This window comes from Fundulus heteroclitus, unplaced genomic scaffold (genome assembly GCF_011125445.2).
Source record: "Fundulus heteroclitus isolate FHET01 unplaced genomic scaffold, MU-UCD_Fhet_4.1 scaffold_74, whole genome shotgun sequence".
NCBI lineage: Eukaryota > Metazoa > Chordata > Actinopteri > Cyprinodontiformes > Fundulidae > Fundulus > Fundulus heteroclitus.
The window spans coordinates 637,007-657,753 of NW_023397186.1; the positions used below are offsets into that span (position 1 = coordinate 637,007).

The following is a 20,747-nucleotide window of genomic DNA, read 5'->3' on the forward strand; positions in this document are numbered from 1 at the left end:
TGTAAATGGACTAAACTTATATAGTTAGCATCTTAATGAAATTGTTGAAACTTAAATGTGATATTTATCAAACCTGACAACCACAAAAAGAATGCTTAAACCAGGTCAGTATGAAGCGGTTATGAGTTGGTTTTTCATAATCTCCAAACCTAAACTAAATTTCTGTGTGTCAAGGCAACACAAAAACAAAGATGATTTAGCAGATGATATATTTGACATGGATGTATAAAGTAATATATTACTTAGATATGCATGACGATATACTGTATCGGCATTGTACTCCATTACAGCATATGTTCAACTATGAATGAATACTTCTCTCACATGCACTGAACGGTACACTTTGCTCGTTTCATTCACTGAAACTTGTCCTATCACTGAGGTGTTCTTATGCATTATCATTGCTGAAGGGTCCTGTTGAGGAAGGCACTTGTAACTAAAGAGGAAATCCTGTTAGGAAGTGATTATTTAAATCATTGAATTAATTATTAAGGGTACCTAAAGAGGACTCCCGCTGTTTCTGGTGGTCACAGAATTACTTTGGTGTGATCCAGAAGAGAGACAATTGCAGGAGGCAATTAGCTGTCCAAAAACAGTTCATTTACACAGAATTAACATTTGCCACCCGCAGGTCAGCAGGAAGAGGGAAGAGGAAAGAGAAAAGTTTACACAGTCATTACATTTTGGGAATATGTTCTGCCATTTGGTGTGTTTGAAACCTGGGGATTTTTTAACCCCTGAGGGTTAATGCTGAGACACTTGAATCCTTTCATCTTCCTCCTCAGCACAAACCCATATAAAGTAAGCACACATTATCTTTTGTGAAGGAAAATAATTCCAAATTTACCACATTTGCTGTTTCAGTTTATATTACTTTAATGTATTTTGTTTGCATAAAGAAAGAAATACTCAGTAGAGCTTTTTTTCTGCCAGGTATAAAACCGTTGTCTTCCAGTTCTCCAAACAATTATTTTGAACAAATAACCTCTGGCCACCATTTCCAAATGCTGCGGCTTCTGGCACATTGCACAGAGTTTTAAATTACTTTGTAGTTACTCACCTTTCATTCCTCAGGGTTAACTTTGTTTGGCATTAAATTCATAGGCAGAGTTCTTGCATAATCTTAGGGGAAATAAATTTGACAAAAAAAAAGCCATGCAAGTCATAAGCTATAAATTTTATGCATTACAAAACATGCAATGCAAATCCTAAATAATATTTAATATTTGTAAGTACTTTTTATCCTCATGCTTTTTTCGGGAGGCTTTTTGCATTAGTGGATGTCCTCCTTTTCCAGCTTCGAGCTCAGTCTGTTTATAGAGAACATTTAGACTTGGCTTTCACTCAAACCAGTCAGATAACTGTAAGCCCACAGCTTTGCAGTTGTCAAAAAAAAAGTTCCCTCCTCTCCGGTTCTCAGCTGTCATTTCACTGCATGTCACGTCACTCCAGTCATAAGTCTTGCATCACCTCCTATCTACCAGTTTTTTAAAGACTTGCTCCTCGGTCAATCACCAACACGAGTACAGCTGTCTATACTATACATTCATGCTCATGCAGCAGCACCACCCTGAATATGATAACTTCTTACATATGCCTAAAAATCTGACAGTTTGTCTGCCACTAGCTTTGACATCATGGCCTTTTACTACTTTCTGTGAACATTACATTAATAACTGTTCACATATTCATGTTCATGTATTTTCACATTTTGTTTTGTTCAAGGCGGAAAAGGGTGGACTCACTTCTTGAGGTAAAGTACAACTTTATTTTAAAAGTTTTTGCCACATTCTTTTTGATACACATATTCCATCTGACACAGGATGGATGGAAGTATTGTTTAGCCATTGTTAGAGTTCTCCAAAAATTTCAGATCCAATGCCTGTTTCGTCTACACCTTGGGCTTGAGGCAAGTACGCTCAAAGCAAATCCAAAAAGGAGGAAAGCTCCATGTATGTCGTTCTCACCAGATTTCTCAAGTGGTCCATAACACTCCTATTGTTATAGCTTATGCAGATGCAAACAAGAGCATCACTACAGAAGGATTTTGTTGTCAGCCAAGCACAGTGCCAACTGAATGTAGCTAATGTAATCTCATTGCAACACTTCGACCACAAAGCTCTCAAACATAACAAATCTGACTGCCTATGGAGTCATTAGCATGTTTTTTTAGTCACAACAATATAAATGTGTGATTGATGAAGAACTAGTTTAATGCATCTGCATTTGTAAAGATGCTCCATAGTCAAAGAGACTGCTATTTAAAACACCCAATGGCCTTTTGTTAACCTGTCGCAAAAGCAAATTTCATCCCTGATTACTTGGTACTGATGGGCAGCCAACTTCAAGTACTTTGTCTGTTGTGCCAAACAATAATAACATTTAATGATACATTTAATGAATGAAAAGAGACAAAACATGATATTGGGTCCAATAGAGCTAAATGAGACAAAATTTTAGTATTATTTTTTGTGGGAAACTAAAAATAACTGGTGTTTTGTTGTAAAATGTAAGATTAAGTAAGAAGAAATGTTTAATAAATGATAGACTGTGTTTTAAAGAATTTGTACTGGGCATAGAATTTGCAATACAAGATTTGACAATACTTCTGTTCAGCGTAGAAGTTTTCATTTTGTGTTTGATCAGTCAAATGTTTTAGGTTTTGCTCAAGAGGTTGTGTAACGTAGTCCAGACCCATGTAACAACAATGGAAAAGGTTTAGAGTAGTAATCTGTGAAATAGACGCTATTCAACATTGCTGGCTAACACTTGGCTAGTCACAGCATTTCCACAGTGCTTATACATCATTTGTATTTTGTTTTTCAGTCACAGTTTGCTTTTTCCACAGCAAATCCAAAATATTGCCATACCAAATACTTGGAAATATAAATGTTAAGAAATAAAGATGACTTCAGTGAATTTGTAACTTTGCCATCCTAACAAACTGTTTTTATTAAATGAGTTTCATCTCAACAGGCAAATATAACTACTTCCTTCTTTCATAAAAGGAGTGTTGATGCCATATACACAATAGAGTGTTAAGATTAAAGCACTCGCCTTCCAATCTCGGACTCATAATAACATTGGACAGTTACCTCACCAGAGAATGTTACATGTCATCAGCATTTGAACAGGGCTTCACAAGACTGATTTCACTTTGATGAGAAACATTTTGGTGTTATAATATGAAATGCTCTCATGACACAAGTTGTCACAATACCGCAGCAAAAAACATAGCTTATTTTATCATTGATTGGTATTGTTGTTTTGGATAGACAAATGCTAAATAGGAGGTTTAAGTTTGGCAACAGTTATGCCTAAAGCCAAGCCCTGGAAAAAAGTGTGCTAACTTATTCTTATTTTGTTATATTCTGTCTCACTAGTTTTAACTTCTTACTCACCACTTACACTTGTGCAGCCTTTTATAATTTAAACTTGTATTTTAATACTGGATTCACAGTATCTGTACATTTGCAGCTTTTGTTTGAAACAGACATACAGCAGCCTTTTTCCCTATTTGGGCAATTAATAAGTCAATATCTTCCTTATCCAAGTCTGACTTTATCTTGCCACAAGAAATGTAGGCAACAGTTTGCCTTTTCATAACACACACTCCACAACCACAGAACAAGCAAAATACACTTTTTCGTGAATAAGTATTTCTAATTATGCTGGCCTGCATCCATGCAAGAAATCTGTCCTATGTGCTGTATTTTAGGACAAAAGTGGATCAGCTAACTGTGCTACTCAAATACCAGAGACCCAATCTAAAGGAGGACATCTTTCATTTAAACATGCTTCAACTTTTGTCCTTTTTCCTCTTTAAACCTCATTTTTCTTCCCTGACACCTGCCCCACAACTCACAATTTTCCTTCTGCTAAGTTTTGCATACACATATGAATGTACATTAAGTTTGTAAAGTTTTTTTAAGTTAAGTACAGACACTGTTTTATTGCCACAAGGAGTGAGAGTTCAAGAGATAAATTTGGACAGAAAAATGCAGTAACAGAGAAAGAAGATAAAATAGAGCTTGATTTCAGATGGATCTCAGCTATTAAAGTTTGATTGTGACTGCCAAGATTCTCCAGCATGTAAGGCAGTTGATGCAGTTAATGCATAAATCCTCTTCTTGTTTTGGTTCAGGCATGTCCAATCAGTCATTCATCCCAACACACCCATCCCTGCCAAACACATCTTGACATAAATTACCAGATCCTCAACCATGTTTGCCAATGTTGACTAAAATTCACTGTCTGCATGATGTTAAACAAACTCAAACACTGATGTTACACAAATGAGTATTCTGACTGGTATGTGGTCAAGTTCCTATGAACAAAAGGAAAAAATGAAAAACGTAGACAATAATTAGCATCATTTATTTAACAAAGGAACTGTTACTAGTCTGCTGTGTGTAATCATGAATCCCAAGTTGTCGAGTTACTGAAGGTGTTTTTTTTGTTTTTTTTATTTCTGAATTGATACTGTCTATATGTACAGTTGTTATATTTTGATTTAGTCTTTATCAGTGACTATATATATATATATATATATATATATATATATATATATATATATATATATATATATATATACATAGACCGTATTTTTCAGACCATAAGGCACACCGTGAATTTCCCTGTCTATGTGTGTCTATGTCCACACATATTCTTCCCAAATGTGTTTTTGAGTACATTGTACCTCATAAAATAGATCATTAAGCACAATGGCAAGTATATATATAAGGTGCACCTGATTATTTGGCCCACCATCAATTTTTTTAGAACATTTAAGGGTTTTAAGTGTGCCTTAGAGTCTGGAAAATACTGTAAATATATAGATTTTTTGATTGTTTTTTGCTTCTCTTCTTTTCGAGGTTGTAACCTGTAACCAGAAGATTTTTACCATACCAATCCTTAAGATTAAAATTGTATCATAAATGTACTTTCTTTTAGTCACTATATTGAATCATCTTTCTCTGGGTGAGTTTGGTACATGCATTGCATTTATACTTTACTGTCTATGAGTAAACACTTCTAAGATTTTTCCCTTAATTTAAACAGAGTTTTCAGAAAACTATTTCTTGTGTTTTCTGATAAAACAAAAGTTCTCACACAAACACAGAATGTTTTCTCCTTAAGTGGGACATTTTGTTTTCATAGATTTATTTTCTGACAACATGTCACAGCAGCTACAGTCGTGATAGTTGCTACATTCGTGTAAAAAAGTCCCAATTTATTCTCCGTCATTTGTGTGGTGTCAAAGCCTGAACAAAGTTAGAGATGCTCTTGTTCGGAGTTCAGTACCCTCTGTAGTTCTTCAATCTAAATGCTGAAGACTTAATGGCTCAGTAAAGGGATGTGGGCAGCAACATTCTCTACTTGGTTGCTTTCATGGCCCACCATTTGCTGTTTTAGAGTATGTTTTAAACCTAAGACACTTTATCTCTCATTTCAGGTTCAGAAATTGTCGAGGCGCAGTGTCAAAGGTTTGAAGTGAAGAGTGCTGATGGCGAGAGAGTTCTGTTTTCCGCAGATGAGGAAGAGGTCAGCATCGGTACTGAGAAACTTAGGGTCACAGGTAATGCAATGTATAAACTGTTTAACTTATACTGTGTGTGATAAACATTGCAACAAAGTTGTTCATATTATCAGATTTGCTATTTTTGTCAGATGTTTTACTATTTATTGTACATTAATTATTACATTTAATGACATCAGGTATTTAGTCATGTAGACTAGGAGGCTTTGTCTAACCTGAATCTATAACTGAGTTGTAATTATGAAATTACAACTAATTGCAACTCAAACATCTTTATCTAACATAATCAGTCAATTAATAAGATTTTACTAATACAACAAAGACACATTCAAATAACAATCAACCCTGAACACCAAAAATATGTTTAGCTAAAAAGAATAAAATTGTGGGAATAAAACGTCACATAAACTGTAGAACTGCTGAAATGAAAATGCAGTCATACTTGTATTAGGATCCGCCAGTGAAATATTTACAACACAAAACAATATAAAAAACATTTGATTCTAAAAACACAAAGCTGTAAATCAATTTTATAGTAACACTTTGGATGCATTAATCATTTCCAGTACTTATTTTCTAAATGTAGAGATTATGTGAGATTTAAAATAAAAAAGAAACACATCAAAAGGCCGAATCAATGGACTAATCTGTTATTTATAAAAGAACTTTGGAGGTCCTTCAAAATCTTCCAAATAGCAAAGATACAATTAGACATTCTTTTAATGTGATAAAAATGCTAACCTATAGTTGTCATTTTATCGTATCTTTAAAGCGAAATTTCATCACTAGGTAGGCAGTTGAGCACTGTCTGTAGACCAAAACATGATGTGTGACAAGCCACGACTCACTCTACCTGCACTCCAGCTGCAACCCGGCCCACTTTCTCACCCGTTGCCTCGCATTTGCGTATAAAGGATAAAAACACAGCAAAACAGCATCACCTTTCAGAGGAACTTGTCTAGTGAAGTAGTTAATAACTCATAACTTTACAATGCTGTTAGCAAGAGAACGTTTTGATCCACTGGGCGTGCTCTGCGTCATTGTACTCCTACACTACACTGCTCTGACAATAGCATTTAATGGGAAGAGAGGGGCTGATCCCAGACTGGCAGCTGTTCACATGCATGTACATGCATGTACATGCAGGTACGGTTAGCCTGGCTTTGTAAATGAGAGTCTGGAGAACACAGCAAAGAGAGATGGTGTGTGATATCATACCATAGTCCATCTAAAAATGCACCTTTAGTTCTTCACATCAATATTTTTTAGTTCTATCTAAAATAATTAAAAAAAATTGCATACTGCTCTTCTAAATTAGTACATGGCCATTTCACATTATTGTGAGATTTAAGTCCATTTTTTGGATTGATCAATTTCCACATGTACCATTATTTAACCTAATCCTGGTTTATGTTGGCTATTTGGTTTTGTTTCATCTTGTTGAAATATGCATTTTTGAAGCAGCTTCATTGTACTTAGGAAAAGGCTTGTACCCTTTAGATTTTGAGTTCCCGGAGTCATCCAGCTACATTTTTTTTTAATTTTTGGGGAACTGCTATGTGCCTTTTGCTGAGTAAAAAATATATATTTTATATAATCTTAACAAAAGCATGATTGTTTTTTGGGTACTGCACCAATTTGTTGTTCTAAGAGGGTCACTCATGTACAAAAGGGCGCACTAACAGTTGTTGTGCCTTGCCTTGTTTTTGCGAACTGAAATCAGAACATTTAAGGCTCTGAGAAAGCTTTTATGTTCACTCACTCAGTTTTCTCTGAATAAAACTTTGAAATCCACCAGTTGATCCTTTTTGTTTGATTGTAGAACGATTGAAACTGCTTTCAACTTGAACTCTCGAACACTTTAATTGAAGACATTTTCTGTCCTCCTCCACATCTGTCTAAACACAATGCTGTCTTGTTGGCCTGTAAAGATTTTTTCTTTGGTCTTGTTTTTAATTTTGGAAGAGTCAGTTTTTAAATTTCTTCTGGAAAATATCTGAAGTATGTGGGACTCATATGAACCTATACCAGGATCTTAATGACTACCAGGGACATATAATACATAACCCAATAGGTTATAAAGAAACTCCAAATCTGTTTTAATAGATAAACAAAGCTTCAAGGTTTACATTTGTATGAAAGTGTGCAGTACTAAATGTCTATTACTGAATAGAAAAAGGTAATCTTCTGCAGCAAATAATATATATTATTCATATAATGTAAGAGCATTTTTAAAAACTTTTTATAATAATTTGTTATTTTGATTATGACCTGGGTGATGGATGTGCAAAACATGCAAAACTCCATGAATTGAAGTTTGAAGGTGAAAGTGTGCTAAATCCTCTACGATACACTCACATAAAGCTGAAGGCAATTTGAGAGATTTGTCCATTAGAGGCACTCTGAAAGAATGAGGGCAAAGAGGTTTAGGGCTGGAGGTGATTGCTTTTGTCCTTTACTGGGTGACAGATGGAGGAGAAGACAGACGGACCAAAGAAACATGTCAAACTCTAACTGCAGACACACAATGACACTGTTTATATATGCTGGTGTTTTTCAAATTTGAAATGAGTGACATTACCACTGGATTTAAAGTACCTGGCTCGTGAGTTTCAGGTCACTGACTGTGCTCTGAAAACACTCTCTGGGTATTCTGAATTAGTAAAGGTACCACCAAACGGAGGGTGACAAGCTCATAAACATTTCATGTAAACAAGAGAGCCGCAACAAAATCCCCAAAGCAAGCTAGAAAACAAATGCCAAATTGTTGTTGGCGAGATAACCTGCATTGTGTAGGATGCCAACAATTAGAAAGTGCACACTAATTTTCATAGTTTGCAGAAAAAATCCCTACAAATAAACTTGTTTACGCGTGACTTAGGCTTTAAACACTAAGTCAGTCATCTTGTTATCTGTGGGCCCGCCAGTGACTTTGCCTCATGCAGTATTAAATTTGCCGCGGTGCTGAGCTTTCAATATACCCTCTATCGTCTCAGCAAGAGCTACTGCCAAACATCTGTTCACAGTTGCAGAGGTGGCTGCTGGACACAGGGGGCTAAGCACGTCATTTTATCAGAGCCAACCTTTTTCCTTCAAATAGAAATAGACATGTGTTGGGAGAAGTATAATGCACTCTTAGCAGAATTAGTTAGGGCATGATTATCACTTACTTTTGGCATTTCTTTTAATAATTAAAATATCATGTATGCATCAGCTTGACTAACTGAACAAAAATGTGTATATGTGGCCTATGTGGTTCTGGTGGCTTCTCTTGGTGTGGCAATAAATGACAAGGAGCTCAAGCTGGCATCAGCTGGTTTTCTTTAATTCTCCATCTGCATTTCACATAATGGACATCGAGGTAAGGTCAGTCTCTGGCATAAAACAAGCTCCTCGTCATTGATCCTCATGGTTCTGAGGATTACCCATAATACAGTAACCACAATAAAGTCATTGAAAATTACAGGGATCGCATAGTGGATTTTGTTTACAGTAAAGGAACACCCAGTGAGTGTCCTTTTCAAAGAAAGTAAAATAATTAATTAAAATGCTCTGAAAAATAAAATAAAATGCTGACATTTTATTTACTGGATGCCATTTTTATATTTTAGTTTATATAAACTTGCATCTTGGAATAGCAATGCAAAAATATAAATGAACCACATCTTTATATAAAACTGTTAGTATAAAACTCAGCCTTTTGTTAACCATCTGCTACAAGAGAGTTGGTAAAACATACCTGCATTTCACATAATGGGCATCAAGGTAAGGTCAGTCTCTGGCATAAAACAAGCTCCTGCAAGGAGCCATAATGTTACTGTTTGAGAAATCCCCGCCACACTTTCTCACAAACTAAACATTTCTAAAACAAAACAAAAAAACGATATAATAGCAACACTAGCGTAACATGGATTAAACATATTTCAATAATATGCAAAAAAAAAAAAAAAAAACATATTTTATAAAATGTATAAATAATATTTTTTTTTCGAATAGCAGAGACACGTTACCTCGTCAGTGATCCTCATGGCTCTGAGGATTACCCATAATACCCCACTCTTCCTAGTGTGAATGCAATACACCGTTTTATCAGCAGATGGTACATTTTAGCAGGATTCAACCTGAACCAATTTAACCATGTTACATATAAATAAAGCAAGCTTTTCTACTAGTTGAAATGCTTGCATATGTTATCCTCCACATCTTCATACTGCTTCTAAAAATTAACACAGCACCATGTTTTACTGCTAATGCAAAATGAGAACAGTTTGCATGATATACAAAATAAATTAGCTCCGTGGTGCAAAGAATGTATGACGCAAGATTATGATGCATTGATGTCGCAATAACTGCTTTTAGTTTCATTAATTTAACCCTCTTTATCCCTTTCTACAGGAGACGAAGGGGTGGTGTTTAGCCATTCTGTGGAGACTTCACATATAAGGGCAGAGCCATTTCAGGATCTAAAGTAAGTAATTTATATAACTGTCTTGCTTTGTATTAGTATGTACATCCCTTCTCAAAAAAATTTAATCTTATGAAAAAGTAAAACATTTTCAATAACTTGATAGAAAATGTGGAATTTATTACATACAAATTGACATTAAAGTGTCATGGCATACACACAATGAAACTCCACAATTCAGTTTCTCAGAAAACTGAAATATTACATAAGACTCATTTAATAAAAATATTTTTAATACAGAAATGTTATGTTCTGTACATGGTATGGGCTGCTACACAATCATGGGGGGATAACAGTTTTCCAACAGAGTCTCAAACCTTTCCAGTCATATTTCTGCAATAATAGGCAACCAGGTATCCCACATCGTTTGTCATTTTACATTATACAAGTCAATCCACTGAGACCCTGTGTGCTTTCAGAGCATCCAATTGGTGTTACAGAGCCAAAGGGGTGTGGCTTATAATTTGCAATCTGCGGTCCTCGGGCAGATTGTTTAAATATATTTATTATTTCTTTTTTTTTTCCCAGTGTCCTGTCTAGCAATATGGCAATAGGAATTGATGTCTCAATGCCAGATAGAGCTCAACAGATTTTGCTTTTACAAGTGGAGCGTACAGCTTTCGCCATAGTGCTCTGCTTGATTTATGCTTGTAAATAGCTTTATTATGATTCCTGCAAGGAGAATTTCAAATTATATGGACATGACAATGGGAGAGTAAAGGAAGAACAAAAAGTGAAAGAAAAGAGAAAAAAAAGAGTAGAGGTGAAAGAAAGAGGAGATAAAAGGGAGAGAATGATAAAACCTTCTTTGTCTGCTCCATCACCTGGAAAGAGACACAAAAAGAACAGCACAACCAACAGACATAAAGCAACAGATACAATCGAATAACACCTAGATGCCATTGCTAAATCATATATATGATTATGTAAGCTGACATGTGTAATGTGATACTTGAAAAAAGAAAGTGAAAGAACATAAATAAATAAATAAATTATAAGATTACTGTATATAAGTGAACACTTAATACCTGGGACCCAGCACCTGCAGGAGATGTGAAAGTGCACTAGTTTAGGTGAAAATTATCCAGAAATAGCTTGATAGTGATTGTGGAGAACCGAAGACCCACCTTCCCCGAGCACAGAGGCAGGCGTCAGGGGACCCGTAACCCCGGACTCCCTAAAGCAGGTCGCCCAGGAGGGGCCGACACAGGATATCTGCAACCCCCCCCAAGGAAGGAGCAGAGACGACCCCGAGGAAATCCCCCAGCCACCGCAATGCCGACGCCCTCAAGAGCCGCGGGGACGAGCCCGTGGGCCTGTGGGGCGTCGCGGGGGCGGGGCGCCATATTTATTATTTCTAAATATGTATAAAATTGCTGGGCACCATTCTCAGCATGCTACTTTCTTTATCAGCTTCTGTTCAATGAATTTCTCGTATTAGACAGACAATGGACACTGTGGTGCCTTTGTCTCTGCAAGTTTGCAATCTCGTGGTGCTGCAGCTGTTTGTTTTTTGTATTGCATCACAATGTCATGCTTGTTTTATAACCCTGTGTTCTTCCTCATGGTTGATCGTGCAGACAGTTTGTCACTATCTCCCGAGCTGTATCCCCCCTCATTTCCGCATGTCTTTTCTGAGGTGTAAAGAAAACATTTATCAAGATACACTTTTAGATATCAAAACTGCAGCTACTTTAGACTGCAAAATGTTTAGTTTTTGGTTTTGACACCACACATGTAACTGGTGAAAACATTGAGACTGTGATGTCCTGAAGTACATATTCAGATTTTGACCAGGTCTATGTCAATCAATCGAGTGACTAGAAAATGGCTGACAAGAGAGCGACACATGGTAGAGACTGGCTGTCTGACAGGCCTGACAGAAGGTAACAAAAGCTCTGAGGGCTGCAGAGTACAAAGGTTGGACTGTTACCATCGAAGTCCTGTATTAAAACATGTACTCAACATGTGTCTCACTGATGAGCAAGAGTACATATTTTTTTATTATGCTGATAATTTTTATTATAATTTGCACAAAAAAAGATAAATTTTGCATATGGAAAAGTAAGGTACTGTGAAATAATGTCAATCACAATAAGACAGAGAGCTGTATTAATAAAAATATTAATAAAAATAATGAACTATGCATTCTTCACCTCATTATTGGTAATGGAATAACTTTTAGAATTATGTCGCTGTTCTTTTAAAGTTATTCAATATATTTTTACACACCTTTAAGTGCCTATATTATTGCAGTATTACAAAATAGTGCAATAATTATCATGCTGGTAGGTTGCAATAACTCTACGATTGACAACAGCCCAGAAAACAATGTTCTTATTATGGCATAAATCTGCCTCAATTCTTGTATCTTCATTTTATTTACATTTTTTTACTGTTACCTGTAAAATTAAGCTTTTTCACACAAAGGAGTGTGATACCAAAAGGGCAAGGGAAAAGTTACTTGCACAGAGAGAAAACATTAGCTCTAGCACATTCTCAATTGAATGCAATGGTTAGCATGTGCTAAAAGAGCCCCATGACTGTTTCACCACACTGTCAAGTAGACACAGACCCACCAAAAAAAATGTATCAAAAATTCTTAGTTTGAAAATTATTAAATGTTAAAATACAATTAGAGCCAGAAAACCCTAATCATCTTAACATATAATCCATAATTTAAATACAGTTAGGCTTTCAATTGATATTTAAAGTGGATGAGTCATTTTAAAATGCACTTTAAAAAAAAAGTGGTTTAAAGAAAATTAAAGGCTGTCGTTCAAAGGCATGAGAAGTTAGAACACAGCACCATGTGATTGTGTCCAGTTCTAGTTAGAACTTGAGGATAAATTCCTTTATTTAACCTGGCACCGCCACCATTTTGTTTTGTGAATTACAGATTTTGTCACGAATGGTGACTTTATAGCAGTGAAATATAAGCAAACTGGTCTAACATCAGAGTGATTTTAATTCCCTCTGAAGGATATTCCTGAATTTCTTCTCCTCCTAGATTAACCACCTAAATGTTCAGTGGATAAACATTTCTCTCAAGTTTGAATTCATCTTTTTGCTCTTTAGTTCCTAGTTTCAAACCTAGAGATGAATATTACTATCATAAACAAGAAAAGAGGAAAAGTTGTGACGATTATGATCTACACTCAAAAAGTTTTTGCATAATATGCTCCATAAGTAGGTGTGTTGTTGATGATGGGGCCAATCTTTTTACATTGCAGTTATGTATCATTTCCAAGAATTCCAAATAGGAGGTCAATCAGGCCACACCTAAAATCATGATGATACTTGTACAAGATATGGATTTTGTTTTTGACTTGCAACAAAACTGCCTTAAATTCACGGTGTGCCTTATTTTAGTTTAGAGAATATTATGGTAATATGGTTTCCCACAAGGGATCAAAATATTAAAAATAATTACAGCAGGAATATAAAGAGATGTGGATAGGAAGCTTAGCAAGTATGAAACTAAGGTGGAAACTAAGATACTTTTAAATGTTCTGAAGTAAATAGTTGAGAAGAAAGACTGGAGAGTAGAGACAGAAAGGAGTGACACTGAAATCTGACATTCAACAAGACTGATAGATGCAGAAGCAGGACTGGGGCAGAAGGGATAAGGACTGTCAAAACAGATGGAAGTGAGAGGAGAGAAAACTCTGAGAGAAAGAGAGAGAGAGAAAGAGAGAGAGCGAGCGAGCGAGAGTGTGTAACCACATACTAAATAAAGCCTTTTTCTTCGAGAGACTGAGTTGCAGCAGCAGACAAAATGATGCAGCTGAATAGGAGAAAGGTACTAAATTAAGTGTGTGATTTGTGTGTTTGTCTTTGGCTGATCCAGTGAGTGAAAGCAGTGAATTTGCAGATGAATATTTTACATATTTATAGAAGACCATGACACATTCTCCTTTGTGAATTTTGAGTTTTTAACTTATACTTTTACATATAATCACATATTATAAAGTAACGCTTAAAGATAGCGTATGCAAATTTTCGGGAGGTTTCCCCAGGTCCCCTTTTGAATAACTGTGCATGCGCAAGACCATCTTACCTGCTCGGGGGGGAGTCGTCGCCTGAAAAACAAAAATTGCCCAAATTGACTCTGGTCTTATTTCTTTCTACTGCGGTCTTCCTTTACTTCTTAGAAACTTGTTGGCGGTTTGCTTATTGTGACTTTCAGCCATATTCAAAGTATACGAAGAGAGCAGAGGAGCTACAATGAACGCCTAACACCTAAAAGTTTTTACAGACCTGCAAATGGTTGAAGTTTATTTAATCTTTTAAATCTACCTAGGTTTACAAACAGCTTCCCAGTGGCACAGATAGGTAATTTCTATGACTTTCTGTTCAATGTCTGCCTTTTGTATACATTAATGTCAATAGATCATGCAGTGTAAAGTATTTGGCAAAATGCTAAAGTAGGGATTTAACTCCAAATTTTTATTCACAAAAAGTTTGTTAAGTCTTTTTTGTAACTTTGTTGGCGATATACACACCATTGTATTTTTCATTGCAATTCTGAATATATCTGCTTGATACAACCCAACAGCACTCCAAACACATCCCTTTCCTTTGCTTTATCCCTCTCATTATAAAAAGTTGAGTGTTATGCCGTGAAGGTAAATGGAACATGTAATGAGTGGACCGAAACCCATTTAAAACTAATGAGCTGTCCAACAGGTTATCAGTAGCATAAGGGAGAGAAAAAGATGGAAAACTAGAAGGAAGAGTTGTTTCCATGACTAACCAGATGAAACATTTCTGGAAATGTAGACATTGTTTTAGATGTTTTGAGATATGTCAGAATCAGCTTTGTTTGACCATGATTGTGTCCAATCAAAGAATTAGACTTTATTTACTGCACTCACAACATACAGACATTAGGTAAAAATATAGACGAGTATGTATTTATGTTAGGCTTAGCTATATCATAAAATATTTTTTATACTTTGAAATGGATAATTAAGATTGTTGGCTCAGGTGTTTGTTGTAAGTACTAGAATTGAAGACAACAGTGCATCTTTTCTTGGTTAATTCTGTTGTTTTTTTCTGTTTGTTGGACAGTTTCAAAATTAGAGAATATTTACTCTTGAGACTAGTTAAAACCACTTTTGTCACTACCCCACCTTCCCTTTTATTTGGCTGCTGTAACTTGTGAGTTGTTTACCTATATGATGAATGCATGAGATATTTTACTTTAATGTTGAAAGCTGTAATATCTGGAGAGTGGAGTCCAGGCTTTAACTTTTGCTGTTGAATTTGTATCACAGACTTCATTTTATCAGTTTGTTTTCCATTTATCTTGCTGTTTCAAGCCACATTTTATCTCAAAGCAGAATCTGTACAATGCTTTCCTCCAAAAGAGTGTAATTCATCAGCTTGAACAATTGAATACTGACCTCTAGAACCAACTCTTGTCCCATGTGCTTGTGAAGTGACTGTTCAATGGCTGTTACATTTTCTGCAGTCTTCTGATCTTTAGCAAAGGGAATGTTGAAAAATTGTGTAGAATGATTATAACCACTCACAGATATACACAGGTAAAAAGGCAGGTATGTTTCAAATCATCCAAGCCAGTTTGTTGGATATGATCAGCTGTGCATTACGATATCAGAAGTTGCATAGCTAAGAATCTGAACTTGTACAGCTAAATATTTACTTGTACCAAAAACTCATACATGAAAAGAATTGGCAAATGCTTAAAATGTTTGCACAATATGTAGCCACTGCACATATTTTGCACAGCAGCTACAAAACTAATCATTTATCATGTATTTGTATGTTTGTGTTTAACTTCTGTAAATTTTCCTACTACAAATACAGGTCATGGAACACAACTCAAATCCATTGGGATTCAAGCCTTTCATCATGACAAGTAAAATACTAACAGTAATAAGAAAAAATCAATTTGCCCCTCTGACTGTTTCCTTTGAGAAGGATCTTCACTTAATCACTGTTAAAATTGCTGAATTTGCGCACTGCCTATTAAACTATATGCGAGAAGGTGATATGAGGCAGTAAAGAGGTGTGCCATGTTTGATTACATGGTAAGAAAACATGCTGACATTCTATGCTAATCTATTTAATGAGGTGACATATTTAGTTGTTCTGTTCTGCCATAAATGAGCAGTCAAAATACACAGGGGGAGGCAAAAAGTACTGTGCAGTACTGACTGGGGTACGTGATGAGCCCCACTGGAACTATGAGTAACAGGTCCACGTCGCCGCATGCTCTTCATCTATGCAGAGAGCATGGGTGTTGCACCGACATATACAACGGTCCACTTGTTTAAATTTGTTTTGACAAAACAAAAGTTTTTTTCTAAACTTGATTTTCCGTTGTAACAGGAGGTATTAGAGAGAGGAAGGACAACTCTGGAGATAAAATCTGTTTCAAGTGTTAGAAAGGTAACCTGCTCTTTTCAATGGGAATAGTACATCTCAAACTGGTTATGCTCCCAAACAACACATTTTTCTGCTTTCCATGCCTTTTATTTTCATATTTTAACCCTAAACTGTAAGACTGTGTAATGCATTCAATAACTTAATCTCAGAAACATGCTAAGTACAAGAAAGCAAATTACTTACGCTGCCATCTGCAGCACCACATTGTAGAAACTGAAGTAAAATCAAGAACAAAAGTTGGTGAATGACCAAAGAAAAAAAGTCTAAGTAAGTCAGAATAACTAGAGAAAGGTACATTTGACAACAAAGACAAATAATTGGGTAATTTTCTGGTAGAGAAGAAAAATGCTCAGCACTATTGTAGCCAGCAACACCTACAGAAAGCTATGGCACAGGTTGTTATGTCTGTGGTTTGAAACCACCCATAAGCCATGATAAAGCTCATGTGCTTGTTTTCATAATGCTCTGAAGCATTTTGGCCGTGGCAGGCTCAGGCAGAGAGGAATTGCTTTAGAAAAAGTGCTGTGCTTTGCATCTTTCAGGCAGCTCAGTTTAGCAACTGACTGAATAAATAACACTGAAAAAAGAGAGAATGTTTTCTGTTTGCATCTATCTGTCTGTTCTTTGAAGGACAGCAAACAGAAGGAAAATGGAGAATTTTTTTCGATGGAAATATTCTACTTTTTTTTTTTACTCTATTCTTTTAAAATATACAAGAATAGAAGCGAAGAGTCAGGGATACAAATCTACTCTATAGTCTAAGCAGAAACACTTTGCGGCAAAAGCAGACAAACTACAAAAACCAACAAAAAATGTAAATGTTTCCATTTAAATAACTAGAGTAATTTCACTGTGTTACAGTCACTGCCGGTGTAGTATATGATAAGATTAAAAAAAAAATTCCCAGACACATTGGACTTCACCAGTGAAGTCACCCACCAACAGGAGCCTTCAGTCACCTCCCCAGTCTGTTTCCAGATTGTGAGAAGTGGTTCCTGTCCCAGACACTGGTGATTCATCCTTGACCTTCATCCTTGACCTGCAGCAGTATATGTCACAATAAACCTTTTAAATGTAACTCTGTGTCCGGTTGAATATCGGGTTCACCTGCAGTAAACATTACGATAACAGAGATAGCTCTGGATAATCTACAGCACTTTTAACCATAAGCTTTATATAAACTCTATATTGCAAGTAGTGTTGCGCCGATGCCATTTTTTGGCCCCGATACCGATACCCGATACCTGGCTGTGCAGTATCGGCCGATACCGATTCCATACCGATACCATCTGTGTGAAATTGATGTGTGTGTATATATATGAAGAACAGCATACTACTTGGATGTAAAATAATTGTTATCATGGCTTTGTCAACCTGCTACCTTATTAAAGCAGGAAAAAAGACTAATACAAAGTGAATCCAGTAGAACTAGTGAGTGTCGGGAGAGAGAAGGCTGCGTTCAAGTGACATACAAACATCAAAAAGGTATCGGTGCCCTATTTGTTGGTACTTGCCGATACCGATACCACCATTTTAGTGCGGTATCGGGGCCCCGGCTAATACTGGTATCGGTATCGGTGCAACACTAATTGCAAGTCGAAAAAGTAGACAGGGTTTCTGCTTCAAGGACTAAAACTGGGACTAAAACAGGAGAGGAGCCTGAAAACTGAAACATCTGCCTCCCATAATAGCTTGTAGCTCCTATTCCTAGCTTCTGTTCCTGGACCTTTCACGGGGTCAACAGTAAGGACTGTATCGTTTATAGGAAAGGAGCTTCAGACAGATGGCAAATAAATACAATAGAACAGGCTTAAACAAACAAATGCATGGATCAATTTCAAATATCACTACTTGACAGAATATTTCTAATTTTGCCAATATTCCTGAGGTGAAAGGACATTTTAGAAAGATGTTTAATATGGTATTTAAATGACTTCCTTGAATGTATCATGCAATGCCTTGATTTGTCTAAGACAACATTTTAAACATGCTTTTATCCACATAGTTACGTCAAAAAAATTGATTTTTTTCTTTTTTTTATTGAAAAACAAGTCAAACTTCACAGAAGCAACCATTGTCCAGTTAGTAGGATTTAATAAGAGAACAAATTAGAGGCCATAGTTTAACGGAGTCCACTGCTCAAATTTGTTTCCTCTAATTTGAAGCAGGACTAGACATGAATAGACCTTGCATGTTTTTACAGGGCTTTTGTTGGCCCGAACAAGACCCTAATCAAACCCAAATCAAGACTACATGTAATTTCATACACATGGGAAAATTTTACAAATGAAATTAAAGAAAATTAAAGCCAAAAAAGACCTCAAATCTTTTACTATTCACTATTGGGACATAAGAGAATCTTGATTGGTGGATGTTCCATGTAAATGAGTTGTTTTATGTCCAGTGTGGATGAAAACTCAACATTTGTGATTTTTAATTTTGCTTTCAATGACAGATTACTAAAAATAAAATGAGCGTGTCTTAGTTTGAATGTTTCCTCATTTTTTAACAAATTAATTTTTGCTAGCTACTGCTGTTAAACATTTAGCTTCATTAGTTTATTATTGATGTGCTGCCATTTTATAAAAGCAACATTTAAGAAGAAAAAGTGTCTAACTTTCATTTTTTTCTAAATCTACACAAGTGGGTGCAAGGTCAAATGGACTGTCTTTAATTCCAATTTTAGTTATATTACTGGACCAATTTCTAACGGGCGTTTTTTTGTTTGTTTTTTCATTTTCTATATTTATGGTCACCTATTTCATTCTGTCATTGTATTTCACTGCAATCAGTCATCCATTCACCTGTATTGCACATGATTTTTTATTTTTTAGGGGGTTGTTTTGCTTTGGGAGACTTAGTTTTCACATATTAAACTTTTTTAAAAGGAAAGCTAGAAATGTAAAAACAAGCAAAACAGTGAAGAGTTCCAATCAACAAAATTGCCATGTCGATGCCCTATCCCTGGCTTGGCTTAGTGGTCTTCTACACCTTCTGAACAGCTACACAGCAGAGATGAACTATCTTCTTCCATCGATATTGGCTTCTCTTTCATCTTCTTATCCCTCCCTAAGTGTGTTCTTTTCCTCTATCGATGCCCTGGGGTCAGGTCTCCTCCAAGAGTTTAGTAAGGGCATCAGAGGAGAATTCTTACTCAGTGCCCCTTTTGCTGTCTATCACACTGTTTTGATAGGTCTACCTATACTTATAAATATCTTATAAAGCTAAAGAGGACTGCAGAAGAACCAAAAGTCCATTTAGACTAAGGGACGTGAGAAGGGGGGTTATTTTAATCCATTATTTAGGTTAGATTAGCTATGCAATTAGCGGTTTAAAAGGGAGATTGACTAGCAGGAACAAGATAGCGCTGAGACAGGCAGTTTAACGAGAGCATCCACAAGTTATTACATTTAAACACTTTAAAGGGAAATGCATAATTTATGTATTTATTATGTAGAATTAGTCAGCAAAAATGGCTGACATTTTTCAGGCATGGTTAATGTGAGTGTGATGTTGCTGGTATGCTAATAATGAATATCACTCAATATCACATAAATTTGCAAGAATCCGAGATTGACAGTGGTTCCGAGAGACAATTTAAGATGATTCTCTTTTATTAATTTTGTGCCAAAACTTTTCATTTCACCTTTGTTAAATCCTGTCCTTTTTCCTCTGGAGGTTGGGTGTCTATGTTAACAATTCCGAATTGCATGGAAACACAACACTTGTCTTAGGGCCCCAAATTGTTGAAAACATTGAACTCTCTGGGTGAGTCAGATAATATTGTAGGAGAAGTTATGTCCCTGTATTACTTGACTTTACCAGAATTGCTTTGTTCTACACATGAAATTAAATTTTTTTTCTGCAAGATTACCAGTATTCAATTTGTCATGCAAGATGGAATGAATGATTATGTTGGATTTTGTAGACTTTTTTTTTTTTTTTGCTTTGGATGCACATATGTGAGTTAGGTATAACCTAAAACAGTAGAGAAGTAAGACTGCAAATGCAACTCTTGACTACAATAAAGACTCTGGATGCAGGGTGACAGAGAGATGCTGCTGACCAAGGAGTCATACACAGTCAAGAAATGTGACAGATGCTGCTTTTCAAACAGGTGCTATTGGTCTCCTGAAATCTGAGGAAGTGCCATACAATTTTGTTACATTATATATATTCTAGGGATTACCCAGCCAAGGTATCAGCCAGAGGTTCTGATGAAAGGATTTTTAAATTATTGCAATTAGATTAGATGTGTAATGATTAATGCTGATGAACCTGATATTCAGCCAAACACAGCGTGTTTTAAAAAGGTTTATGGTGAGGATG

General features: G+C 35.9%; 1 protein-coding gene across 1 annotated transcript in view; it reads left to right on the forward strand.

Moving 5' to 3' along the window:
• LOC105934256 (zeta-sarcoglycan) overlaps positions 1 to 20,747 on the forward strand; it is a 423,091-nt gene that overhangs the window by 351,214 nt on the left and 51,130 nt on the right. Inside the window, exons 5-6 of the mRNA XM_036134093.1 lie at positions 5,456 to 5,578; positions 9,935 to 10,007. Of these exons, the coding sequence (XP_035989986.1) occupies positions 5,456 to 5,578; positions 9,935 to 10,007 (196 nt within the window). The remainder of the gene's footprint in view (positions 1 to 5,455; positions 5,579 to 9,934; positions 10,008 to 20,747) is intronic.